The 22593-nt window shown below is 31.3% G+C and overlaps 1 protein-coding gene across 3 annotated transcripts; it reads left to right on the forward strand.

Moving 5' to 3' along the window:
* The first annotated feature begins 181 nt into the window (after positions 1 to 181).
* Positions 182 to 22593, forward strand: LOC101506079 (ankyrin repeat-containing protein At5g02620-like). 3 transcript variants are annotated; one of them, XM_004494839.4, is made up of 4 exons: positions 182 to 353; positions 651 to 1117; positions 1855 to 2303; positions 21418 to 22593. In XM_004494839.4, the coding sequence occupies exons 2-4, from the start codon at positions 727 to 729 to the stop codon at positions 22258 to 22260; spliced, it is 1683 nt and encodes a 560-aa protein (XP_004494896.1). In that variant the 5' UTR covers positions 182 to 353; positions 651 to 726; the 3' UTR covers positions 22261 to 22593. The 3 variants fall into 3 exon arrangements, with proteins under 3 accessions (XP_004494896.1, XP_004494898.1, XP_004494897.1); XM_004494841.4 differs by having other exon boundaries at positions 1855 to 2264; XM_004494840.4 differs by having other exon boundaries at positions 687 to 1117.

Raw genomic sequence — 22593 nt, forward strand, 5'->3', positions numbered from 1 at the left:
TTTTTTAATTATAATTTAAAAAAATAAGTTAGTTAAATAAAAAAAATATTAAACTAAAGTTTTTTATATTAATTAAAAAAGAAATTTTAATTTTAAATTTTATAATTTATTTATAGTTATAAACATATTTGTTATTTTTAAATTAATTCAACTGGTAATATATTAAATAGAAAGTAAGGCCATCGAAAGAAAGAAAAAAAACAGTCTCTCGAGTCCAAACACACTTAAGTTAAGGCAGCCGAAAGCATAAGCATAATTATTAGGTGTGATTTGAATCCCATAGTTTCATCTATTTCTAATTGGGTTTTCGATCTGTCTACCTACGAACTCCATTAATTGAACTCAGCATCAAGGTATCACCATTATTATTTATTACTATAAATCAATTTCTTAAAATCGATGTTATTATATTTTGTTAGTCTACCTTTCTATGCTTTGGGGTGTGCCTGATTACCAAGTATTCTATGGAGAATATTATTAGATTAAGTTGTTTTTGCGTTTTTGTTCACTTCTTGGTATCTTTGAACTCTTGACGACTTCATTAATTGAGTAGGTTTAGATATGTACAAACCATATTATATGTATAAACTTTGATTTGCCGATAAAAATTGATGGTCTTGTTATGTTCTCTGTTTGTGACTTTTGCATAGAGAGAGAGTGAAAAGTTCGTTGGTGCCATTTTTCAGAGTGATTCTGGAGAAACAGAGAAGTTTTCGGGTATCTACTATGGAAAAACAGAAGAGTTTTCGGGGATTTATGGAAAAACAGAAAAGTTTTCGAGTTGTGATGGAGAAGCAGCTCAGCTTCATGGGAAGTGAGAGGAAGAAGAGCAAGGAATCACCTGGGAAACGTGGTGACTTACCAATTCATTTAGCAGCTCGGGCAGGTAACTTGAGTAGAGTTAAAGAGATAATTCAAAACTGCTCTAATAATGAGACAAAGGATTTGTTGGCAAAGCAAAATCTCGAAGGGGAGACCCCTCTTTACGTGGCTTCAGAGAATGGGCATGATTTGGTTGTCAGCGAGATACTGAAATACTTGGACTTGCAAACTGCTTCTATTGTGGCCAGAAATGGCTACGACCCATTCCATGTTGCTGCAAAGCAAGGTCATCTTGGTAAGAAACAACATAGGATAATGTTTGGGCCTAAGGGTCCCTATAATTTTCTTCATATTTTTTTTCTTCTGTTTATTTTGTCTTTATAAACAGTTATACTAGGTCAATGAATGGAATTTACTACCTTTAAAAGATTGTGTGTGGGTCTATCTTATATACTTCTTACCAACTAATTTAAGATGTAAACCAAAATTCATAATGTCCTTTCAGTTGTTTTCCACAATTTTGTTTGAGTAAGCAACAATTTGTATTTGTCAAATTTTATTTGTTTAAGAATGTTGTTGGGTATTCAGTCAAAGTAAAAAAAGAATGTTGTTGGACATTAGTGTTTCCTAGTTAAAGAAACACCGTCTAAAAATTATTCTATTCTTCTTCCCTCTAGACTTTGCAGTTTCTGTGTGTGTGTGCATAAGGAAAATGAAGGAAAACTCTCTCTCTGTGCATATAGAAAATGAAGGAAAAATGAAATTAGAGAAGACAGAATATAGTTGCATTATTGTGGCTAGAAGTAAACTGACGTATAGATCTAATATCAACATTGTAGTTATATTATTTTACAATTGTATATTTGGGTCCAATTTTTTGCTGCTTTGTCTTTCAGATCGTGTGTTCTTTTATGTTTCAAATGTATTACTATAGCTTAGACAAGGAGTACCCAAGATTGTTTTTTACAAATGTTTCATGTCTGTTATTCCATGTCTCACTATAACTTGACTGAGAACAAAAGAATTTTGCAGAGGTGCTGAGAGAACTGCTGCACTCTTTTCCCAACTTGGCCATGACAACTGATTTGTCCAATTCAACTGCTTTACACACAGCTGCAACCCAAGGTCATATTGATGTGGTGAATCTCCTTTTGGAATCAGATTCAAACCTTGCAAAAATTGCCAGGAACAACGGTAAGACCGTCCTTCACTCTGCGGCTAGAATGGGGCATTTGGAAGTTGTGAAAGCCTTACTAAACAAGGATCCAAGTACTGGATTTAGGACTGATAAGAAAGGTCAAACTGCACTACACATGGCTGTGAAAGGGCAAAATGAAGAAATTTTGCTGGAATTGGTGAAACCTGACCCAGCAGTTTTAAATCTAGAGGATAATAAAGGAAATACAGCATTGCATATTGCTGCAAAGAAGGGCCGTAATCAGGTGTTTCCTTTTTCTCTGACTGTGTTCATCGTATATAAGGTATATAGAGCTTATTAAGTTACTAGCCTTCATAAACTAAGTATATAAGGTATATAGAGCTTATTAAGTTACTAGCCTTCATAAACTAATTAGTGAGATATTCTGTTGAAAAAAATCAGAGCTAATTAGCGATAACTATCTCAATAATGCGGAATATTTTTTCCTCACATGTGCAGATAAATAGCCAAATAAAAAATACAATTCCAGCAACAATAATAATTGACAGAAAATTAAATATGAGATAAACACAATTTTCAACGTAGAAAACTTTCTTCAATCTGAGAGAATAAAAACCACGGGACCTACTCCAATAAAAACTTCCACTATACTAATGAATGAGTACACCAAAGTTTTTTAATAACAATAGGGAACAATAATCAACAATAACAACCTTATAACAATCTTCCACTAAAGTGGGTATGCCAAAGTAACTCTAAAGAAGTTAAAACTACTGTATATTAAAATAATAAACTCAGTGGTAGAAATAACATACTAAATATGTAGATCAAACGGAGCAAGTTTGCTACACACTTGTTACCATCACCGGAACCAAACTCCCTTATTTTTAAATCCCTTTTATTTCCTTCATGGGCCAAGCCCATTAAACCCTTTTTTATCATTTCTTTTTCAATACTAACAATATTAATACTAATAATAATAATATTAATAAAATTTGGTGGATTCCACTTGGTGAGTGAGTCCACCCAACAAATGTCCCCCGTACGACTCAAGTGGGAAGGTACTGCTCAACCATGCCGGCCTTCTTTCTACATTATATCATCTTCGACACAGACAAGGTCTTTGTCATCATATCTGAACCATTCTCATCAGTATGAATCTTCTCAAAATTAAAAATGGTTTCATTTCCATTGCATCTCGTATCCAATGATACCGCACTTCAATATGCTTCAACTTTGCATGAAAAGTCGAATTCTTGCTGAGATGGATCGCACTATGACTGTCATAGAATAACACAAACTTGTCTTGCTTGAGGCCTAACTCATGTAGGAATTTCTTCATCCACAAGAGTTCTTTGGAAGCTTTAGTTGCTGCAATGTACTCAACTTCAGTAGCAGATAAAACAACACACTTTTGTAACCTTGATTGCCAAGACACAGCTCCCCTGCAAAAGTCATCATATAATCATAAGTAGATTTTCTAGAATCAAGATCACCTGTCATATTTGCATTTGTGTAGCCATCCAACACAAATTCACCACCTCCATAACATAAACACACTTTGGAAGTGCCTCTGAGGTATCTGAGAATCCATTTCACTGCTTGCCAATGATCTTTACCAAGATTATAGAGAAACCGACTAACAACTCCAACTGCATGAACAATATCTGACCTTGTGTATACCATAACATACATCAAACTACCAACTGCAGATGCATAAGGAACCTTCTTCATCTCTTATCTGTCTTTCTCACTTGTAGGACATTGACCAGAATTCAATTTAAAATTAGTAGCAAGTGGAGGTACTAACAGGTTTGCAATTGCTCATGTTGAATCTCTCTAAAACTTTCTCAATGTAATTGTGTTGAGACAACCACAATTTATTATTTTTCCTGTCACGAGTAATTCTCATGCCCAAAATTTGCTTTACAGGACCCAAGTATTTCGTTGCAAAAGACTTGTTCAAATCTTTCTTTAAATATTGAATCTTCTTAATGTCATGACCAACAATCAACATGTCATCCACATATAACAAGAGAATAATATAATCACTATCAGAGAATTTCTTGACAAACACACAATGATCATAAGTAGTTTTACAGTATCCATGTTTCTCCATGAAAGAATCAAATTTCTTGTACCATTGTCGAGGTGTTTGCTTAAGCCCATACAAGTTTTTCTTTAATTTACACACAAACTGCTCTTTATCTTTGACTTCGAAACCCTCTGGTTGTTCCATATAGATCTCTTCCTCCAAATCACCATGAAGTAATGCAATTTTCACATCAAGTTGTTCAACTTCTAGATTCAAACTAGCTGCTAACCCAAACGCAATTCGGATAGAGGACATCTTCACCACATGTGAAAAAATTTCATCCAAGTTAATACCTTTTCTATGATTAAAACATTTCACAACCGATCTTGCTTTGTATCTTGGTTGAAAACTATTCTCTTCTGTCTTTATCTTGTATACCCATTTGTTCTTGAATGCTTTTCCGCCATTAGGCAACTTTACCAAATCAAATGTGTGATTCTCATGCAAAGAATTCATCTCTTCTTGCATGGCCTTCAACCACTTTATCAATATTTGTAATAGCTTCTTGATAGTACTCTGACTCTCCACTATCAATGATCATCACATACTCATGTGGAGGATATCTTTGAGAAGGTTGACGTTCTCTAGTAGATCTTCTCAACTCAAACTCGACTGGTGGCTCAACTGGAACCTACTCATCATGGTGAGGTATATGATCATTATTTATATTCTCATCATTTACATTCTCATCATCTACATGTATATCTCCCCCATCAGTAAGAGTTTCTGTATGGGGCTTAGACGCAACATCAATGTATCTTCTGGAATTTGGTTTCTGTTTTTCAGCTTTATCAAAATCTTCAATAGTCTGGTATTCAAGAAATATCACATCTCGACTTCTGATAATTTTCTTGTAAATTGGATCCCACAATCTATAACCAAATTCTTCATCACTATAACCGACGAATATACACTGTTTGGATTTACTATCAAACTTGAACCTCTCATCTCTTGGAACGTGAACAAAACATCTGCAGCCAAAAACTCACGAATGACGGTAAAAGACATCTTTCTCTGTCCACACTCTATTTGGAACATCACCATCAAGTGGAATAGAAGGAGAAAAATTAATCAAATCTACTGTTGTTTTCATTGCTTCACCCCAAAAGGATTTCGATAATTTTGCATGAGAGAGCATACATCTGATTCTGTCATTAATCGTACGATTCATTCTCTCTACAACACCATTATGCTGAGGTGTCTTTGGAACTGTTTTCTCCAACCTGATTCCATGTTCTCTACAATACTCTTCAAATGGACCTCTTCACCACCGTTATCTGATCGAACACATTTCAATTTTTTTCCCTTTTCTCTTTCAACACTTGCATGAAAGTGCTTGAAGACTCCAAATACCTGGTCTTTAGATTTCAAAGGAAAAGCCCACACTTTTCTAGAGTGGTCGTCAATAAAAGTAACAAAATATGATGCATCACCAAGAGATTTTCTAGAGTTAGATTTATCTGCGGGTTTAGCAGTGTTACCATCAATAGGATCATACAAATCGTTACTGTATAGCATGTCTTCCATAAGAGTCTTCCAAAGTGTGTAATTAGAAGAGTTGAGCTTAGTCATATTGGGACCTTTATTTTTCTCCTCCATTTAAATGCACAAATCAAATCAACCGAGCTCTGATATCACTTTGTTGAGAAAAATCAGAGATAATTAGCGATAACTATCTCAATAATGCGGAATATTTTTTTTTCTCACCTGTGCAGATAAATGGCCAAATAGAAAATACAATTCCAAGAACAGTAATATTTGGCAAAAAATTAAATGAGACAAACACAATTTTTAGCGTAGAAAACTTCCTCAGATAAAACTACTCAGATTGTATATTAAAATTGTTAGAATATTAGAAAATATCTTATAATATCTTTTATATTACATAGAGTATCTTGAGTTATTTTTTATGGTCAATTTATAATTATAGAGAATCTTAGAATATCTCTCTTTATTATGATTTGTTCATGATTTAAGATTGAATCTATGTTTCTCTATAAATAGATATTAGTATTGAGTCTTTTATAATCAAGTCAACATTAAGCTATTATCAATAATATTCAAACCCTTATTATTTTCTCTCCTCATTTTCTCTAAAATCCCACAACTTCAACAAAAATAATAAATTTTAGTGGTAGGAATAACATACTAAATTTGTAGATCAAATGGAGCAAGTTTGCTACACATCTGTTACCACCACAGGAACCAAACCCTTATTTTTACTTTTTGGATGCAGTTCTTCCTTACTCTTCTTAAGGATTTCAAAATTACTTTTATTTCCTTCACATGGGCTAAACCCATTAAAACTTTTTTTTTTCATTTTTTTTTCCTTTAATAATAACAATATTAATACTAATAATAATAAAATTTGGTGGGTTTCACTTGGGGAGTGAGCCCACCCAACAAATTTTTTATCTCTGTTTAGGGATGAACGTGTATCCATGTCTAATACCTGTTCTTATGGATTCAAAAGACAAAAAGATAAGCACAAAATAAGATTAAATCCTAAAAAGGAAATACAGTTGTAACCTATGTTTGTAGTTTACAATGTAGAAAAGATGGTAGAATGATGGATAACAAGTCACATGCCTAGCAGAAAATGAAGAAGCAGAGAATGCAATTTCAAATAAACCACCCATTTGGAGAGTGTACTTCTGGTGTGGGTAAAAAATGGAATTACTTCCATGAGGCAGTTATTGTTAATTCAAACTGAAGTTAGTGATGGAATCGTGATAGAAAGTGAGAGAAATTGATAGAAAAGTAAGAGAGAATATTCAGTTTTGTTTTTCAGTAATTGTAGTTAGTTACAAAGACTTGGTTGAGGCTATTTATACTAAAATAGAACTGATGCAAAGTCAGTTACAACTGTGCTGAGTTGGTTACAAGGCTAAAGCCTTGTTTGGCTATACTGTATACCTTTAGGTATTACTTTATTATCTCCCCTTCAAATCCAAGGGGGTTTCGTGAAGGTGCAAAAACAGGAGAAGGGAATTGAATTATGTTTTACCTTATTAAAAACTTCTTTTAAAAAATCTGGTTCGAGATACTAGAACAAATATAACATAACAGAGGCAACAATAAAACAAAGTATCAGGGCAGAGGGAAAAACAACAAGATTTATATTGGTTCACTACCAATGTGGCAGCTACGTTCAATCCCTCACACAAGGATTTATCCATTAATTCAAAACCTGAATTACAACAACTGATTCTACGAGTCAGTCTTCTCAACTTCCAGCTTGACACCTACATACTGTTGAGGCACTACAACACTTTGACCCTACAAGTCAAGTCTTCTCAATTTCCAAATTGAAAAACCTACAAGCCGTAGATGCAAAATAGCCACTAATGGACTTTACAAAAGGGTGAAACTTGGTTCTGTGTTGCTTCTTAATCTATTATAATATATTAAAACAGAACTCCATATCGTATGTTGACATGTCATCAGGTCGAATGCCACTTTAGCCAAAATCTGATGTGTCAATCTTCTTTTCCTACTTTTGATTTTCCATCTATTCTATACACCATCCCCTGTCTTATACTATGCCTCCTATTTAAATATTATTTATTCTATTATAATATATTAAAACAGAACTCCAACATTGACATGTCATCGGGTCAAATGCCATGAAATTGAATTTGTGCCACTTCAACAAAAATCTGATGTGTCAATCTTCTTTTCCTACTTTTCATTTTCCACCAATTCTATACACTATCCACTATTTTATACCATGTCTTCTATTTAAATATTATTTCATAAAGTCTACTTAAAATCTTCCAAATTAATTCTACATTATTATTTCATAACGTTTGCCCAAAATCTTCAAAATTAATCCCACATTACTATTCAATAAGTTTTTTTGGTGTAGATTAATCAACTTCTCATTTTCGAGAATAATTTTTACCATCTTTCATTTGAGAAGTAATACCATCTTTGTAGTAAATACAAGTACATATAGAATTTTTATTCTTATAAAAGTATCGTACTTCTAAATTTGTATTTTTTCATAGTTATAAATAATATCTCGACACTTACAATATAATTGATTAATAGAGTTAGCAATATGAGTTCGGTAAAACCTTTGTCTTGACACTCATTCTTTGAAATAATGTAACACTAGATTATGGCCCGCGCGCTGCGCGGCTATTAATTAATTAATTTTATAAGTTTTATAAGTAATATTTTATGTATTATAAATATATTTATCTTATAATATTACTTTATTGATTTGTAATAATCGAATATGATTAGAAAAATTAAAATGAGGAAAAATCATGTTAATCACAATCATCTAATTTAATTTTTAATTTTTTTTGTAAAATTCGTATGATAATTTATTATATAGGATAATTGTTTGACTCATTATACTTTGATTGTTAATTTATTTTTCAACATATAATGGTATTTGTATTTATTTGACGAAATAAAATGTAAAATACAAACCAAAAAAAAATGTAAAAATTTATAAATATGATTTACTATTTAATATTTTTTATTTTAAAAAAATGTTAATGTTGAATTATATTGTAGCGTAGTCTAAATTTATTTGTTTTATTATTATGATATTTTAACTGCGGGCATGAGAAATTGTTGTAAAAAAAATTATTGAATATATTTCATCAAAAGTTTGTAAAAAAAAAAAGTTGTTGTGGCATCGGAGTCTATTTTAAATATATATAATAGATGATAGATTTTAATAATTGGAAGTAACTTTTTTAATAATTTTTCACATATTCGTATTTTATGATTATTTTTAATAAATTTATGTATTTTTTGTCAAATAGAATATATATTTTTATTTTATAAAATGTTACTAAAAAAATGGATTGACATTTAATGAGTAATTTAATTTTTAATGTATAAAATCATTACTCACCATAAGTGAAATAATATAATTGTTCATAAAAGCAAGATTAAGTAAATAACATTTATGTCGATATTTATGAGTAATTAGGTGGTTTTTTTTATTGAATTTAATGACCAATAATATAAATTATTACCATTGGTAAATGACTAATAATGTTATAATTTATTAATTTTTTTTATTTTAAAAAAATGTTAATGTTGAATTAAATTGTAGCGTAGTCTAAATTTATTTGTTTTATTATTATGATGTTTTAATTGCGAGCATGAGAAGTTGTTGTAAAAAAATATTATTGAATATAGTTCATCAAAAGTTTGTAAAAAAAAAAATAAGTTGTTGTGACATCGGGAATCTATTTTAAATATATATAACAGATGATAGATTTTAATAATTGGAAGTAACCTTTTTAATAATTTTTCATATATTCATATTTTAAAATTATTTTTAATAAATTTATGTATTTTCTGTCAAATAGAATATATATTTTTATTTTATAAAGTGTTACTAAAAAAATGGATTGAAATTAATGAGTAATTTAATTTTTAACGTATAAAATCATTACTCACAATAAATGAAATAATATAATTGTTCATAAAAGGAAGATTAAATGACTAATAATATTTTAAAGTAGTTTATAAATTTATTATAAAATAACTTATAAAATAAATAGTTTGTGCAATTGAATTATAGTTATGTTCATATGTACCAAAAATATATTTTATTAAAAAATAATTTAATTTTATGCCATACTTAAATTTTCATTTATTTTTTAACATTCAAATTATTATTATAATAAGGAAAATTAAAATAAAAAATAGCATTCAATTATAAATATAGAATTTAATTGATAAAAATTTAGTGTTAACATTTTTTCAAAACACACATATATATAGTAAACTTTTGTTCATTATATTTTTTAAGCTAAATTATATTTGTGGTCCCTTAATTTAATTTTAGGTAACGTTTTAGTCCCTTATCTTTTTTTCCCGATTTAGTCATTTATTCCTAATAATATCAAATAAAGTATGAAAATATGAGTTTATTTGAAGATTTGCGTTACGAATTTGATGAAATTTGCATTATATTGAAGAATATAATTAATTTTATGAGTTTTGATTGAATTTTTTTTTGAATTTTTGTTTAAAAAAGGATAACGTTGTTGAAAATTTAAAACATAAAATATCAAATTGTCATTTAAAATTAAAATAAAGGACTAAGTCGGGAAAAAAAAAAGATAAATGACTAAAACGTTACCTGAAATTAAGTTAAGGGACCACAAATGTAATTTAGCCTATTTTTTAATATATTCATATGTTATAATTTTAAATAAATTTGTGTATTTTAATAATTAGAAGTAACTTTTTTAATAATTTTTCATATATTATTATTTTATGATTATTTTCATAAATTTATAAATTAGTGATTGAGAGGAGATTAGACATTGAGAGCATGATTGAGAGGGGAGAAAGGAGGAGAGGTCCACATCAGTTTTTGGCTGACTTGGGAAATATTTGTATAGGTGCATGAAATAGAATGAGGTGACATTTGTGGGTGAGGTGAGATTCGGGAGTCTGTTTTAAATATATATAATAGATTTGTAATAATTGAATATGATTAGGAAAATTAAAAAGAGGGAAAATCATATTTATCACAATTATCTAATTTAATTTTTAAAATATTTTGTAAAATTCGTATGATAACTTATTATATAGAATAATTGTTTGACTCATTGTACTTTGATTGTTAATTTATTTTTCAAACATATAATGGTAGTTGTAATTATTTGACGAAATAAAATGTAAAATACAAATCCAAAAATAAGATGTAAAAATTTATAAATATGATTTACTATTTAATATTTTTTTATTTTAAAAAATGTTAATGTTGAATTATATTGTAGCGTAGTCTAAATTTATTTGTTTTATTATTATGATGTTTTAATTGGGAGCATGAGAAGTTGTTGTAAAAAAAAATTATTGAATATATTTCATCAAAAGTTTGTAAAAAAAGATAAGTTGTTGTGGCATCGGGAGTCTATTTTAAATATATATAATAGATGATAGATTTTAATAATTGGAAGTAACCTTTTTAATAATTTTTCATATATTCATATTTTATAATTATTTTTAATAAATTTATGTATTTTCTGCCAAATAGAATATATATTTTTATTTTATAAAGTGTTAATAAAAGAATGGATTGAAATTAATGAGTAATTTTATTTTTAACGTATAAAATCATTACTCACAATAAATGAAATAATATAATTGTTCATAAAAGGAAGATTAAATGACTAATAATATTATAAAATAGTTTATAAATTTATTATAAAATAACTTATAAAATAAATAGTTTGTGCAATTGAATTATAGTTATGTTGATATGTACCAAAAATACATTTTATTAAAAAATAATTTAATTTTATGCAATACTTAAATTTTCATTTATTTTTTAACATTCAAATTATTATATTATAATAAGGAAAATTAAAATAAAAAATAGCATTCAATTATAAATATATAATTTAATTGATAAAAATTTAGCGTTAACATTTTTTCAAAACACATATATATAGTAAACTTTTGTTCATTATATTTTTTAATATATTAATATATTATAATTTTAAATAAATTTGTGTATTTTAATAATTAGAAGTAGTTTTTTTAATAATTTTTCATATATTCTTATTTTATGATTATTTTCATAAATTTATAAATTAGTGATTGAGAGAAGAATTGAAGGAGATTAGACATTGAGAGCATGATTAAGAGGGGAGAAAGGAGGAGAGGTCCATATCAGCTTTTGGCTGATGTGGGAAATATTTGTATAGATGGATGAAATAGAATGAGGTGGCATTCGTGGGTGAGATGACATTCGGAAGTCTATTTTAAATATATATAATAGATATCACAACTTGAAAGAATCACCGTAGATATATCCATTTTTTTCTTTCAAAAGGTGTCAAGTAAGACACATAAGATGAAAAAACAAAAAACTATTAACTTCACCCCCATTAAATACAATCGCAATTTCTGGCTATTGTTATCTTTAACTAGCACCCCAATAAATACATGTTTTGTCATCTAATGTCATGCACTTTGTTGCCACATATCACTAGTAGAATCTTGTCTTTTTAAGTCGGTTAAAATGTACATTTTAAGTCGGTTCCGTGCCCGAGTTAACAGCAAACGACTTAAAAAACATGTTGTTTTTTAACTCGTTTCATGAACCGACTTAACAGAGCGTCATCATATTAAGTCGATTCAGATTAACCGACTTAAACATCATAAATTCAATATAACACATCATCTTTTTAAGTTGGATATTTTGACCAACCGACTTAATAGATATATAGTTAAAATAATAATTTTTTTTTATATAAATTTCTCATTTTGTGTTCATGTTCCTAATCCATACAATTTTTCGTATTAAATTTCAAATAAGAATTTTGTACTAACAATCACAATTTTATATAACCATCTAATAATCAAAATATACAATATCACAATATCTGATATTTATACAAAAAAAATATAAGAGTACATGTATCTCATTTCCGACTAATCTTGACAACACGGAAAAAAAAAATTAGATATCCATTAACCAAATTATAAAATCACAATATAGCAATATTCAATAGACATATCTTAATTTTTTATCATATGAACATTAAAAAATACAATCAATAACAACTTACAATTTTTTATCATACAAATATAAAAAAATACAATCAATAACAACGTATAAAAAATTATATATTTGCATCCATGAAACAACTATGTTAAGATGTTCAACATATGTAACATGACATAGTAGTCACACTCATAGATTTGTCATGTTTAACAAATCATCATACCATATCCGTTTTTATTACTATGACAAATTCCATAATGATTTCTTATATTTTTCAAAATGTAACCGGGTTCCATTTAAAAATTAACAACAAATAAAATTTTCTTTGGTTTTTATGAAATTTTTTTAAGTAAATTGTAAAAATTTATTCACACCTATACATTTACTCAAATAATTAGTATTCATCCAACTACGATCCATAATCATTTGTTAAAAATAAGTAACGTAAAACAGATAATAGTTAGAAGAAAAAAAATGAATTTGACGTATATTTTTTTCCTTCAAATAATATGATATTATCTAAATGAAATTATGAACACATCTATTAATCATTTTATTAACGTCTCATTATATTAAACAATAGAAGAGTAGAAAATTGTAAAAAAATTATTCGAAGTAAATTTATTATTCAATAACCTGAACAACCATATCTGAAATGGTGGCGATGAAGCTGTTTGGCGATTGTGAAAAAGGTGTCGTGAAGCTGTTTGGCGATTGTGAAAAAGGTGGCGATGAAACTGATTGACGACGATAAAAACTGAATTGGGCGATGAGTGTGAATGGGAGCAAATGCAGTTGAAAATATTGTTAGAGAATATGAAAGATTTATAATAGAATAGTTAACAAACAAAGGTGGAAGCTAAAAAGTTGCAATAAGTATGCCTTACACAAATGCACCGTATGTTATATTATTGTAGTATGTTTTAAGTCGGTTATTAATATAACCGCGTTAAACAAGATTTAAATATTTACAAAATTGCCACCGCATCATTTTGTTAAGTCGTTTACAAGTAACCGATTTAGCCACGAAGTATGATGGGATATATTAATTTTTTAGCGAATGTGTTAAGTCGGTTGCCAATCTAACCGTGTTGACGGTGTTTCACATATTTACAAAATTGCCCCCGCCTCATTTTATTAACTCGTTTATACGGGCAACCGAATTAAATATACTTCCACTTCATTTTTTAAGTCTGGTGCCACGTAAATGACTTGGGCAACCGAATTAAATATACTTCCACTTCATTTTTTAAGTCTGCCACGTAAACGACTTAAATCTGTTGAATTAAAAAGCCATTTTTCTACTAGTGTATATTCCAAATATTATTAACATACACTGACCTCAATTATCAAATGCTTTTTAGTTACTATAATTTTTTTGTTTATTTTTAGTCCTAACCATTTTATAAGAATTGGAGATCTTTTAGGAACTAAAACATATTTAACAATACTCTATACATCAAGTTCTAGAAGAGCCTATCAAATAGATAAAATGTTATAAGTACATTTTGGCATATATTGCAAATTCAAATTTAACTATTACTTGGGACTTATTATACAAATTCTAGGGAGACCGTGATTCATTCCAACCCAACTAATACAAAAGATAACATCTTCCAATAAAGAGTTAACATTGTCCCCTCATATTAATCACATATATTTGGAAAATTTAGATTTTACAAACTATGAATGTTTTAAATATCTTCTCCTTATATTTTTTATTTAAAAACAATTTTCAATTATTTACTCAACATAATTAACTTCACAATATACATAATATATCACTTTAAAATATAAATTAATTAACAGCCGCGCAACGCGTGAGTCACAATCTAGTTACACACTTAAAACAAAGAGCACTAAACACTTAAGTAATATAAATTGAATGAGTGCCTTTGCTTTGAAACTGAAACATTGAAACGGAATACTAAGAATTTTTTGAGTTTGTAAGGTTTTCTGAGTTGTTGTACTGTATCTTCCTTTCGTGAGATCAACAAAAATCTTCACACAAAAAATAAACCTTGATAGATATGGTTTGGGGATATAACCGCTTGATTAATTTCAAAACAAATCTTCAACCAAATCTTCTAGAATGATTTTGTGCAAGAATGTGTGCTTGAAAATAATTCACCTTGAATCTTCTTTCATACGCTTGAGCAGTGAGACATATCATAATCTGTTCTTGAACCATCATAATTATGAAACAACTTAGTCTTCATCAGAACATTGACTTTTCATCAGAGCCGTCGACTTTCTTCATCTGAACATAACTTGATCATCGGAGGTAGATGTTGTATTGCTTGGTTCAAGTAGTCAAAGGCATAACAACCTGACTTAGAAATAGTGGCAATGACAACGTCACGTTGTTGCATCTTCATAGCATGTTGTGTATCTGAGGCAGCATCTTGGAGCAAATTGCAGTTTTCAGAGCGAGTGGAACTTGAGCTTCAGAGTTATTGTAGTAGGCGCTTCAGAGGCATGCTTCAAACTTCAGAGGCATGCTTCAAACTTCAGAGGCATGCTTCAAACTTCAGAGGCATGCTAAACAGATGCATGCTTCAGTCTTCAGAGGTAGATGCGTGCAACAACTCAATTGGTAGTGAGACTGTGTGGAGGCGGTACTTATCCCCTAGGTACCAGATTCGAACCCACAGAAGGCAAAAACTCACTATTTCCACTGGGTGGTTAGGGGGGTGAGAAGATCGTGAGGTAGCATCGCCGGTAACGGTAATGACCGGGGTGTTACAATGCGCGCACACAATAGCGCGTGTAATAACTAAAGTGTGAAAGTTGCGTTGACTTCCTTTGACTTTGATGTCTTCATTTCCTTTAACATCTTCGTTTCCTCTGACATCTTCACTTTCTCTGATATCGTTTCCTCTGTTTTCTGGTTCTATTAACTGCACACTCAATGAAATAATTAGTGCAATAAATTGTTTGTGATTGTTCTCACAAAGTATCTTTGTTATCATCAAAACATGATGAAGGAATTGTCTCTAGAACCAACCCGATTCCAACATTTTGTACCGTGAACTCTTGTCAACAACTCTGAGCTTGTCCCTTAAAGTGAGAAAACTTGGAGGTGACTTGGGCTTGGTGAGAAGATCAACATATTGATCTGTAGTTGGAATATGCTGCACAATAAGATTCTTGCTGAGTTGCTGATAACTTTTTCCCTAAGGAAAAAGATATCCAATTCCGCGTGCTTTGTCTTGGCATAAAGAATTGGGTTGTGAGAGAAGGCTATTGTACTAAGGTTGTCAAAAAACAAAATGGGTGTACTTAAAGGCACTTTGAGTAGAGACTGTATCCATAGGACCTCTGCTGCTGTATTTGCAAGGCCCCTATATTGTACCAAGCCACCAAAGTCTGCTTCTTGGGCCACCATGAAACCAGATTGGAGCCTAGATAAACTTGTAACCAACTGTGCTGAGTCGGAGAGGCAGGACTGAGCAAAATACCACGGTGAATTGTACCTCTGAGGTAATTTTAGGACAATAATTATGGCAGTTATTTTAAGGACAATTATTGTTAGCCATGTGGCATTTAATACAACTGTAATTTTAGGATGGGGGTGTAGTAACTGCCATATATGACTTGATTGCCCTCTATTGTTTTTTCCAAATTTTCAAGCCTCCCTTCCATTCGAGTGTTTCCCTTTGATGGCGTATGTGCATCCAAAACACCATGATCGGTATTCTGATACCAGTTAATAGAGAACTGGAATCAGTTAGAGACAAGAAATACAACTTTTATTGAAACTGGAAATTGCATACAGTCCCGGGCAATTCGAGGAGCCTGTTTTCCTCCTTTGATTTCTTTCTACACAATGAATAATCAATGATCCCTTACAATCGTTCTTGTCATATAATAAGTTACCTACAATGAATACCCGAATAACTGACTGGTGCATAATAACTGACTGCCACATAGATATTGACTACTAAATAGTTGACTGACACAAATAATAACTGAGTGACATAGATAATAACTGCCTGACACATAAATAGTAACCGATTTAATTAATTTCCCCTATTTGGGTGTTTTCTAACATACACCTTCTTAATAAGAGGTCTATAATTCCTAACAGAATATCTTGGTATTATGTTAGAATATCTTTTAATAATAGTGGGCCTACTAGGGATGAGGGAGAAAATCCCTAGATGGTGTAACCTAGGGCTTTAATTCCAAGTCTAAAGAAACAGGAAAAAAATATATTCTATTATTCCCATAGTATGCCCTGCTGAAATACAGATCTTGATACTAAAGTTAAATCTATTTTCTGATTATCCCAATAAAAGAGATCTGTGTTATCTTCTGTAGTAAATTAGATCTTCCCTTCCATTTAAATACATTTTCCCCCTTATCAAAGAAACGTGTAATTAAATTTCTCACATCGCCTCTCCTCATTTAAACCAAACACACCGTTAGGATTAGGATGTCTAAAAGTTCTTGTTGCTTTGCTACTTGTTATTTGTGATGCTTTAGTTGTACACTTGTACTCAATGTTTAGGTCCCTCAACAAAACCTACTTGCCTAAGGAAGAAAGTTTATACCAAGAGTAGAAGAGCTTCTCAGCTTTAAATTATGCTGTTAAAAATAGAATTTGTAGTGATGTTTGATTAGTTTGATCTTTGAAGTAGTTCCACAAGTTTAGACACCTAACATGCCATGAATCTGAACACAGACAAGGGCAATCTCAATACAGGACATTGAGACAAGGCACCATATATATTTATCTATACAATGTTAGAAATTGAATAATTATTGTAACATTTACGAATTTGTGTTTGCTTAGTTACTCTTCTTGGTATGTGTGTGTGATCTCTTTTTGTAAATTGTGTTTATATTCTTTTTGGTATGGATGTGTGTGTATATATATCAAGGTAATCAAAACCGTACAAACATTGAACCGGTGTAGGCAAGAGTTCAAGGTTTAAAGGTCTGGAGACGGATCAGTATAAATCAAATATTTTAAAATTTATTTTTAATATAATATATAAACTAATAATAAACAAAAACTAACATAATATTCATAACTTCACACATTAAAAACAAACTTTTCTATTTTTTTTAGTATTTGGGCACTGAAAAAGAAAACGAAAAAAGTTTGATTAAAATTTGACAGAAAAAATATTATTAAAAAATAATGACAACGGAGAGAAAAACAAAGAAATCTATTATATTTTGTTTATTTGTTTTACATTTTTATAATTTTTTAATGGTGATAATTATTATTTATTTTGTATTTTTAACTTTCTTTTATCCCTTGCACGACATATCATTGCAACATTCACGGATGATTTAGTTTTTTTATAGAAGCAAAGCTTTATTAATGATCACAACAATTAGGCACAAGCTGAATTCTCTTGATACAAATTGTTCCACTCAAAATTCCAAGAAGAGCCCGTTTCCTGTGTTATGAATTAGAAGTCCTATGGTTATTACGTTCCGTGCGGACTCTTCCGGAGAAAAAAAAGTGGGACTACGACTTGCTTAGTGCAGGCTGCTTGGCGTGATTGGTTGGACACCGTTCTCTTAGATAAGTCTCCACACCGGTAAGTTAAAAATAGAGTTTGGAGTATGAGATATAAAATTGAAGTTCGTATAGAAACTTATATCAAAGGGAGTTGGTGAAGTACCCCCAACTTCTTGGTGTTTTACTGGGTTCTGGTTGTTAGAAAATACCATTGGAGGTCGATAAATAGAGTGTTGTAAACCATTGTATTTTTTTTGAGAGATTCACTCCTATTATTTCGTTGTCTTGAGTATCATTTTCTTTGAAGAGATTCTCTCATATTATTTTCTTTGCCGGATCTTGAGGAAGTACCACGTTTTTGGAAATAGAGGATTTGTGGGCCAAGAAGTTGGAGCTGCCCAACTTTTCAGAGACTGATAGTGTTGGGTGGGTTGCGAAAGTTCTTTGTGGAGCATGAAATCCATGGATTCGATAGCGCAATCGTTCTTGGGATCAAGAAAACCTAAATCCAACTTGGGAATCTTTTTCTATAGGTTTGATCCGTAGGATTGGAAGGCGAAGCAGTGGCTGTATGGTAGAAGACAAAACCCACAAACAATTCTTGGTGAAATGGTAAAACAAGAAGAGAAGGGTAAACGCGAAGATGACCAAACCTGTTTTTGGTCTCAAAACATTCTGACTTTGTCGAAACCCTCAAATCAAGAATCATGTGCAACTACAAATGAAATCCAAACACCTCTGCCAGAACCGTCGGCCATCGATCAGCTTGTGGAGAGCTGTAGGCACACCACATCGTTGGCGTTAGTCGAGCCACCACCGCCATTGGAACCGCCCGTTGTTGATCACTTCGAGGCGGAGAAGAAGGAGAACTGGGTTTGCAAGCATCACAAACTGATGCAAGAATTGAAGACAGACGTGGAGCTACTGAATGAGGGAATTGAAGAAATGAAGAGTGGAATTAAAGAATTAATTCAGGTATCAAAAAATAAATCAAGAACAGTGCCAAAACAGTTTCTGACCAGCCTCGTGCCTTGTGAAATAAAAGAATTGTTCTTGGAATTTAAGGATTCTTTCTTGGAATTCAAGGAGAAACCGAATCCACTACTAAGATGGAAGACTCTATCAAGAACATACATACAACATCAACAAGCCAGATTCAATTGACAGAAAAAGTTTCCAAGATTTGTGACGAAAGCCTCAAAGGGTTCTCGAGGGAGGGCCGGTGGTTCGTGTTAGGGGACAAGGCAAAGAACAACGAGAAGCAGAATTGTGGTAGTGACGATACCAATTATGGGTTTCAAAGGATTATGACCGGCCCTGTCTCTTTGTCTGAAGAGTCAATTCGAGAATTGTGCATGTCAACTGAGGAGATCCAAGCATCTCAGCCAGGACGTCGAACTACTTAAGTGAACGTTGCAAACACAGTTTTAAGGGTCAATTATGCTACAGATTTAATGGGTCAAAACACGGCAATACATGAGGCAGCAACAGTGCTATATTTTTTTTGGCTAAAAACAGCACCCAAAACCGATCATATAGTACAGTTTTTGGGTCACAAGTTTATCCACCAATTCAAAAGCAACAACGAGTAATTGAAGCTCCGGTAGAAGGATTTCCTTTAGTGGCAGCAGGTTCATGAAGCTTCCAACAATGGGATCCTGGAGGAGATTTTTTATTTTTAAATTTTAACCATTGAACAAGAAGAATTTAGTATATGTCAACCTTGAGGACAAGGTTGTTTTGAAGAGGGGTGTATTGTTAGGATAGAGAAATAAGGATAGTTAGGAGTTTGTTAGTAGTTGTATAGGTGCAACTATTCTAGTGTTTCTGTTGCTAGTTAGTTACCTTTGACCTAATCCCTATCATAATGTATTGGGGGTCTTTAAATAGAGGCTTCCACCCCTTTATAAAGGATCTTTTAGCAATATTAGAAATTAAGTGGTATAAACCATTGTATGAACATATCTTTTCTTGTGTGTCATTTTCTTGGAGAGATTTTCTCCTATTATTTCTTATCTTTTTTTCTAAATATTAGTATTGTTCCTCTAAATCCTTGGAATCCAATTCGTTCCTAGAAGTTTCTCATCCGGTTATATTGCAGGCTGGTTTTAATAGAGATGTAGATTTCCGTTTCGATCTAATTTTTTCTTGTGGTATTGACTGATAAGAGTGAAAAAATAGGCGCCATCTTCTTTGGTTTCTCCAGTGTGCCATCAATACCTATGAAAAACTTCATGGGAAAAAGTATCAAGACAGGTATTCTTTGGTTGAAGATTGGTTTCTTAGTTAAGGAGTGAGTATTTTATGAATTATGATTAGGGATGACAATTAGATCCAGATATAATGAGTACCGCAAAAAAAAAAACCCACAATGGATAGGATAAAAATCCGCATAATGGGTATGGGTAAAAGGACGGATAATTACCGCAAAATTAAGTTGGTATGGGTGTGGGTACATATACATAGTACTCACTCCGCCCTGCACCCACACTTATATAAATTATTTATTTGTTATATTAGTATTTAGTTTAATTAATTATTTTATTTTATGTTTTAACATCTATTAATATCATTGGACCACTGCAAATATTTATATTGAAAGATAAACGTTTGCAAACTTTTTAAAAATTTGATTATGATGAATAGGTAAATAATTGTGACTTTATAACTAAGAGTTATATCTTATTAATCGTGACTTTATAATTATTTATAGATCTATTTTAGTTAAAGCGTGAGTAGTAGGTATGAGTATGGGCACTTAGGTACCAGAGATAAGGGTATTGATATTAAAGTTGATATCCAAGAGGGTACGGGGTATTTTTTTTAAATCGCAGGTATAGGAACAGGTACTATAGTACCCTACCCATTGTCGTCCCTAATTATGATCATCTTAGAAAAATCAAACTTTTTGTTCTCTTGATTAGCCAGCTCTGTTTCTCTTTTATTATCTTTGAATAGTCTCATTTCTTTTGGTTCTGCAGTACCAAATCTGGACTCAGAATTTGTGAGTGGATACTCACCTCCTGTATATTTTGAATAACTCTGTCACTAGGAAATTACTAGTTTAATAATCTGATTTATTAGGTTTTTCCTCCTTTGCTCACATATTAATTCATTATTTCTTGTTAGCCGCATCCTTTTCATGGTACACATGTTTAAATGGTCGTCGAATGTGAACATGAAAAATACTGTTGCTACAGTAATTGAGGAATCTTCACCAGCAAAGAACAGCCCATACTGAAACTTTACTTTTGTCTTGTATCACCCTGATCTCTGTTTTTTTTTATAACTTTATGAAGTTTATACCAAGATAATGGAGACAAATTTGGCTTCCACTATTCTAAAGTATTTGTTATTAAATACAGAATGTCCGCTGCTTGCTATCAATGGAGGGAATCAACATCAATGCTACTAACAAGGCTGGAGAGACTCCTCTTGATATTGCAGAAAAATTTGGAAGTTCAGAACTTGTCTCCATAATGAGGGATGCTGGGGCTGCTAATTCCACTGACCAAGGGAAACCTCCAAATGCAACAAAGCAACTTAAGCAGACTGTCAGCGACATAAGGCATGATGTGCAATCCCAACTCCAACAGACACGTCAGACGGGCATGAGGGTCCAGAAAATTGCAAAGAAGCTGAAAAAACTACACATAAGTGGCCTGAACAATGCGATAAACTCAGCTACTGTTGTTGCTGTTCTCATTGCTACAGTTGCTTTTGCTGCTATCTTCACTGTCCCCGGTCAATATGTTGAAGAGAAAGTACAGGGTTTTTCACTTGGACAGGCAAATATAGCAAACAATGCATCTTTCCGGATATTTTTTGTGTTTGATAGCCTGGCATTATTCATCTCTTTGGCTGTCGTGGTGGTTCAAACCTCAGTAGTTGTGATTGAGCAAAAGGCAAAAAAGCAGCTTGTTTTTGTCATTAACAAGCTCATGTGGATGGCTTGCCTTTTCATTTCCATTGCCTTCATTTCTCTCACTTACGTGGTAGTGGGATCACACTCCAGATGGCTTGCTATATATGCTACAGTAATTGGAAGCTTGATAATGCTCTCTACAATTGGTTCCATGTGCTATTGTGTCATTCTGCATAGGATAGATGAGACAAAATTGAGGGCTGAGAGCCGTTCGTTCTCCATGTCGCATGCATCAGATCAGGAGATTTTAAACGGTGAATACAAGAGGATGTACGCACTGTAGTAACAGATTATGGGAAACAGATTATGTGAAGACAAGCTATGATATTCGCGGGGTGGGAATAGGTGACACACTTGATAGAGGTCTATGGACTGACTTATTTAAAGTCTGATTGGACCACCATTTAGTAAAAAAGTTAAATTTTGACTTACTAAAAAGTTTATTTATTTAAATAAGTCGGATTTATGCTCTTTAAAAGGTCTATTAATTTCTGATACATCAGTCTGTATATATGTAATTAAAATACAATATTTATATATGATAATAATAATAAAATAAAATAAAATATACGGACTCAATAAAATATTGTATTTTATTCTTTTATTTTGTTTATAA

Source organism: Cicer arietinum, chromosome 3 (assembly GCF_000331145.2).
Source record: "Cicer arietinum cultivar CDC Frontier isolate Library 1 chromosome 3, Cicar.CDCFrontier_v2.0, whole genome shotgun sequence".
Lineage (NCBI taxonomy): Eukaryota > Viridiplantae > Streptophyta > Magnoliopsida > Fabales > Fabaceae > Cicer > Cicer arietinum.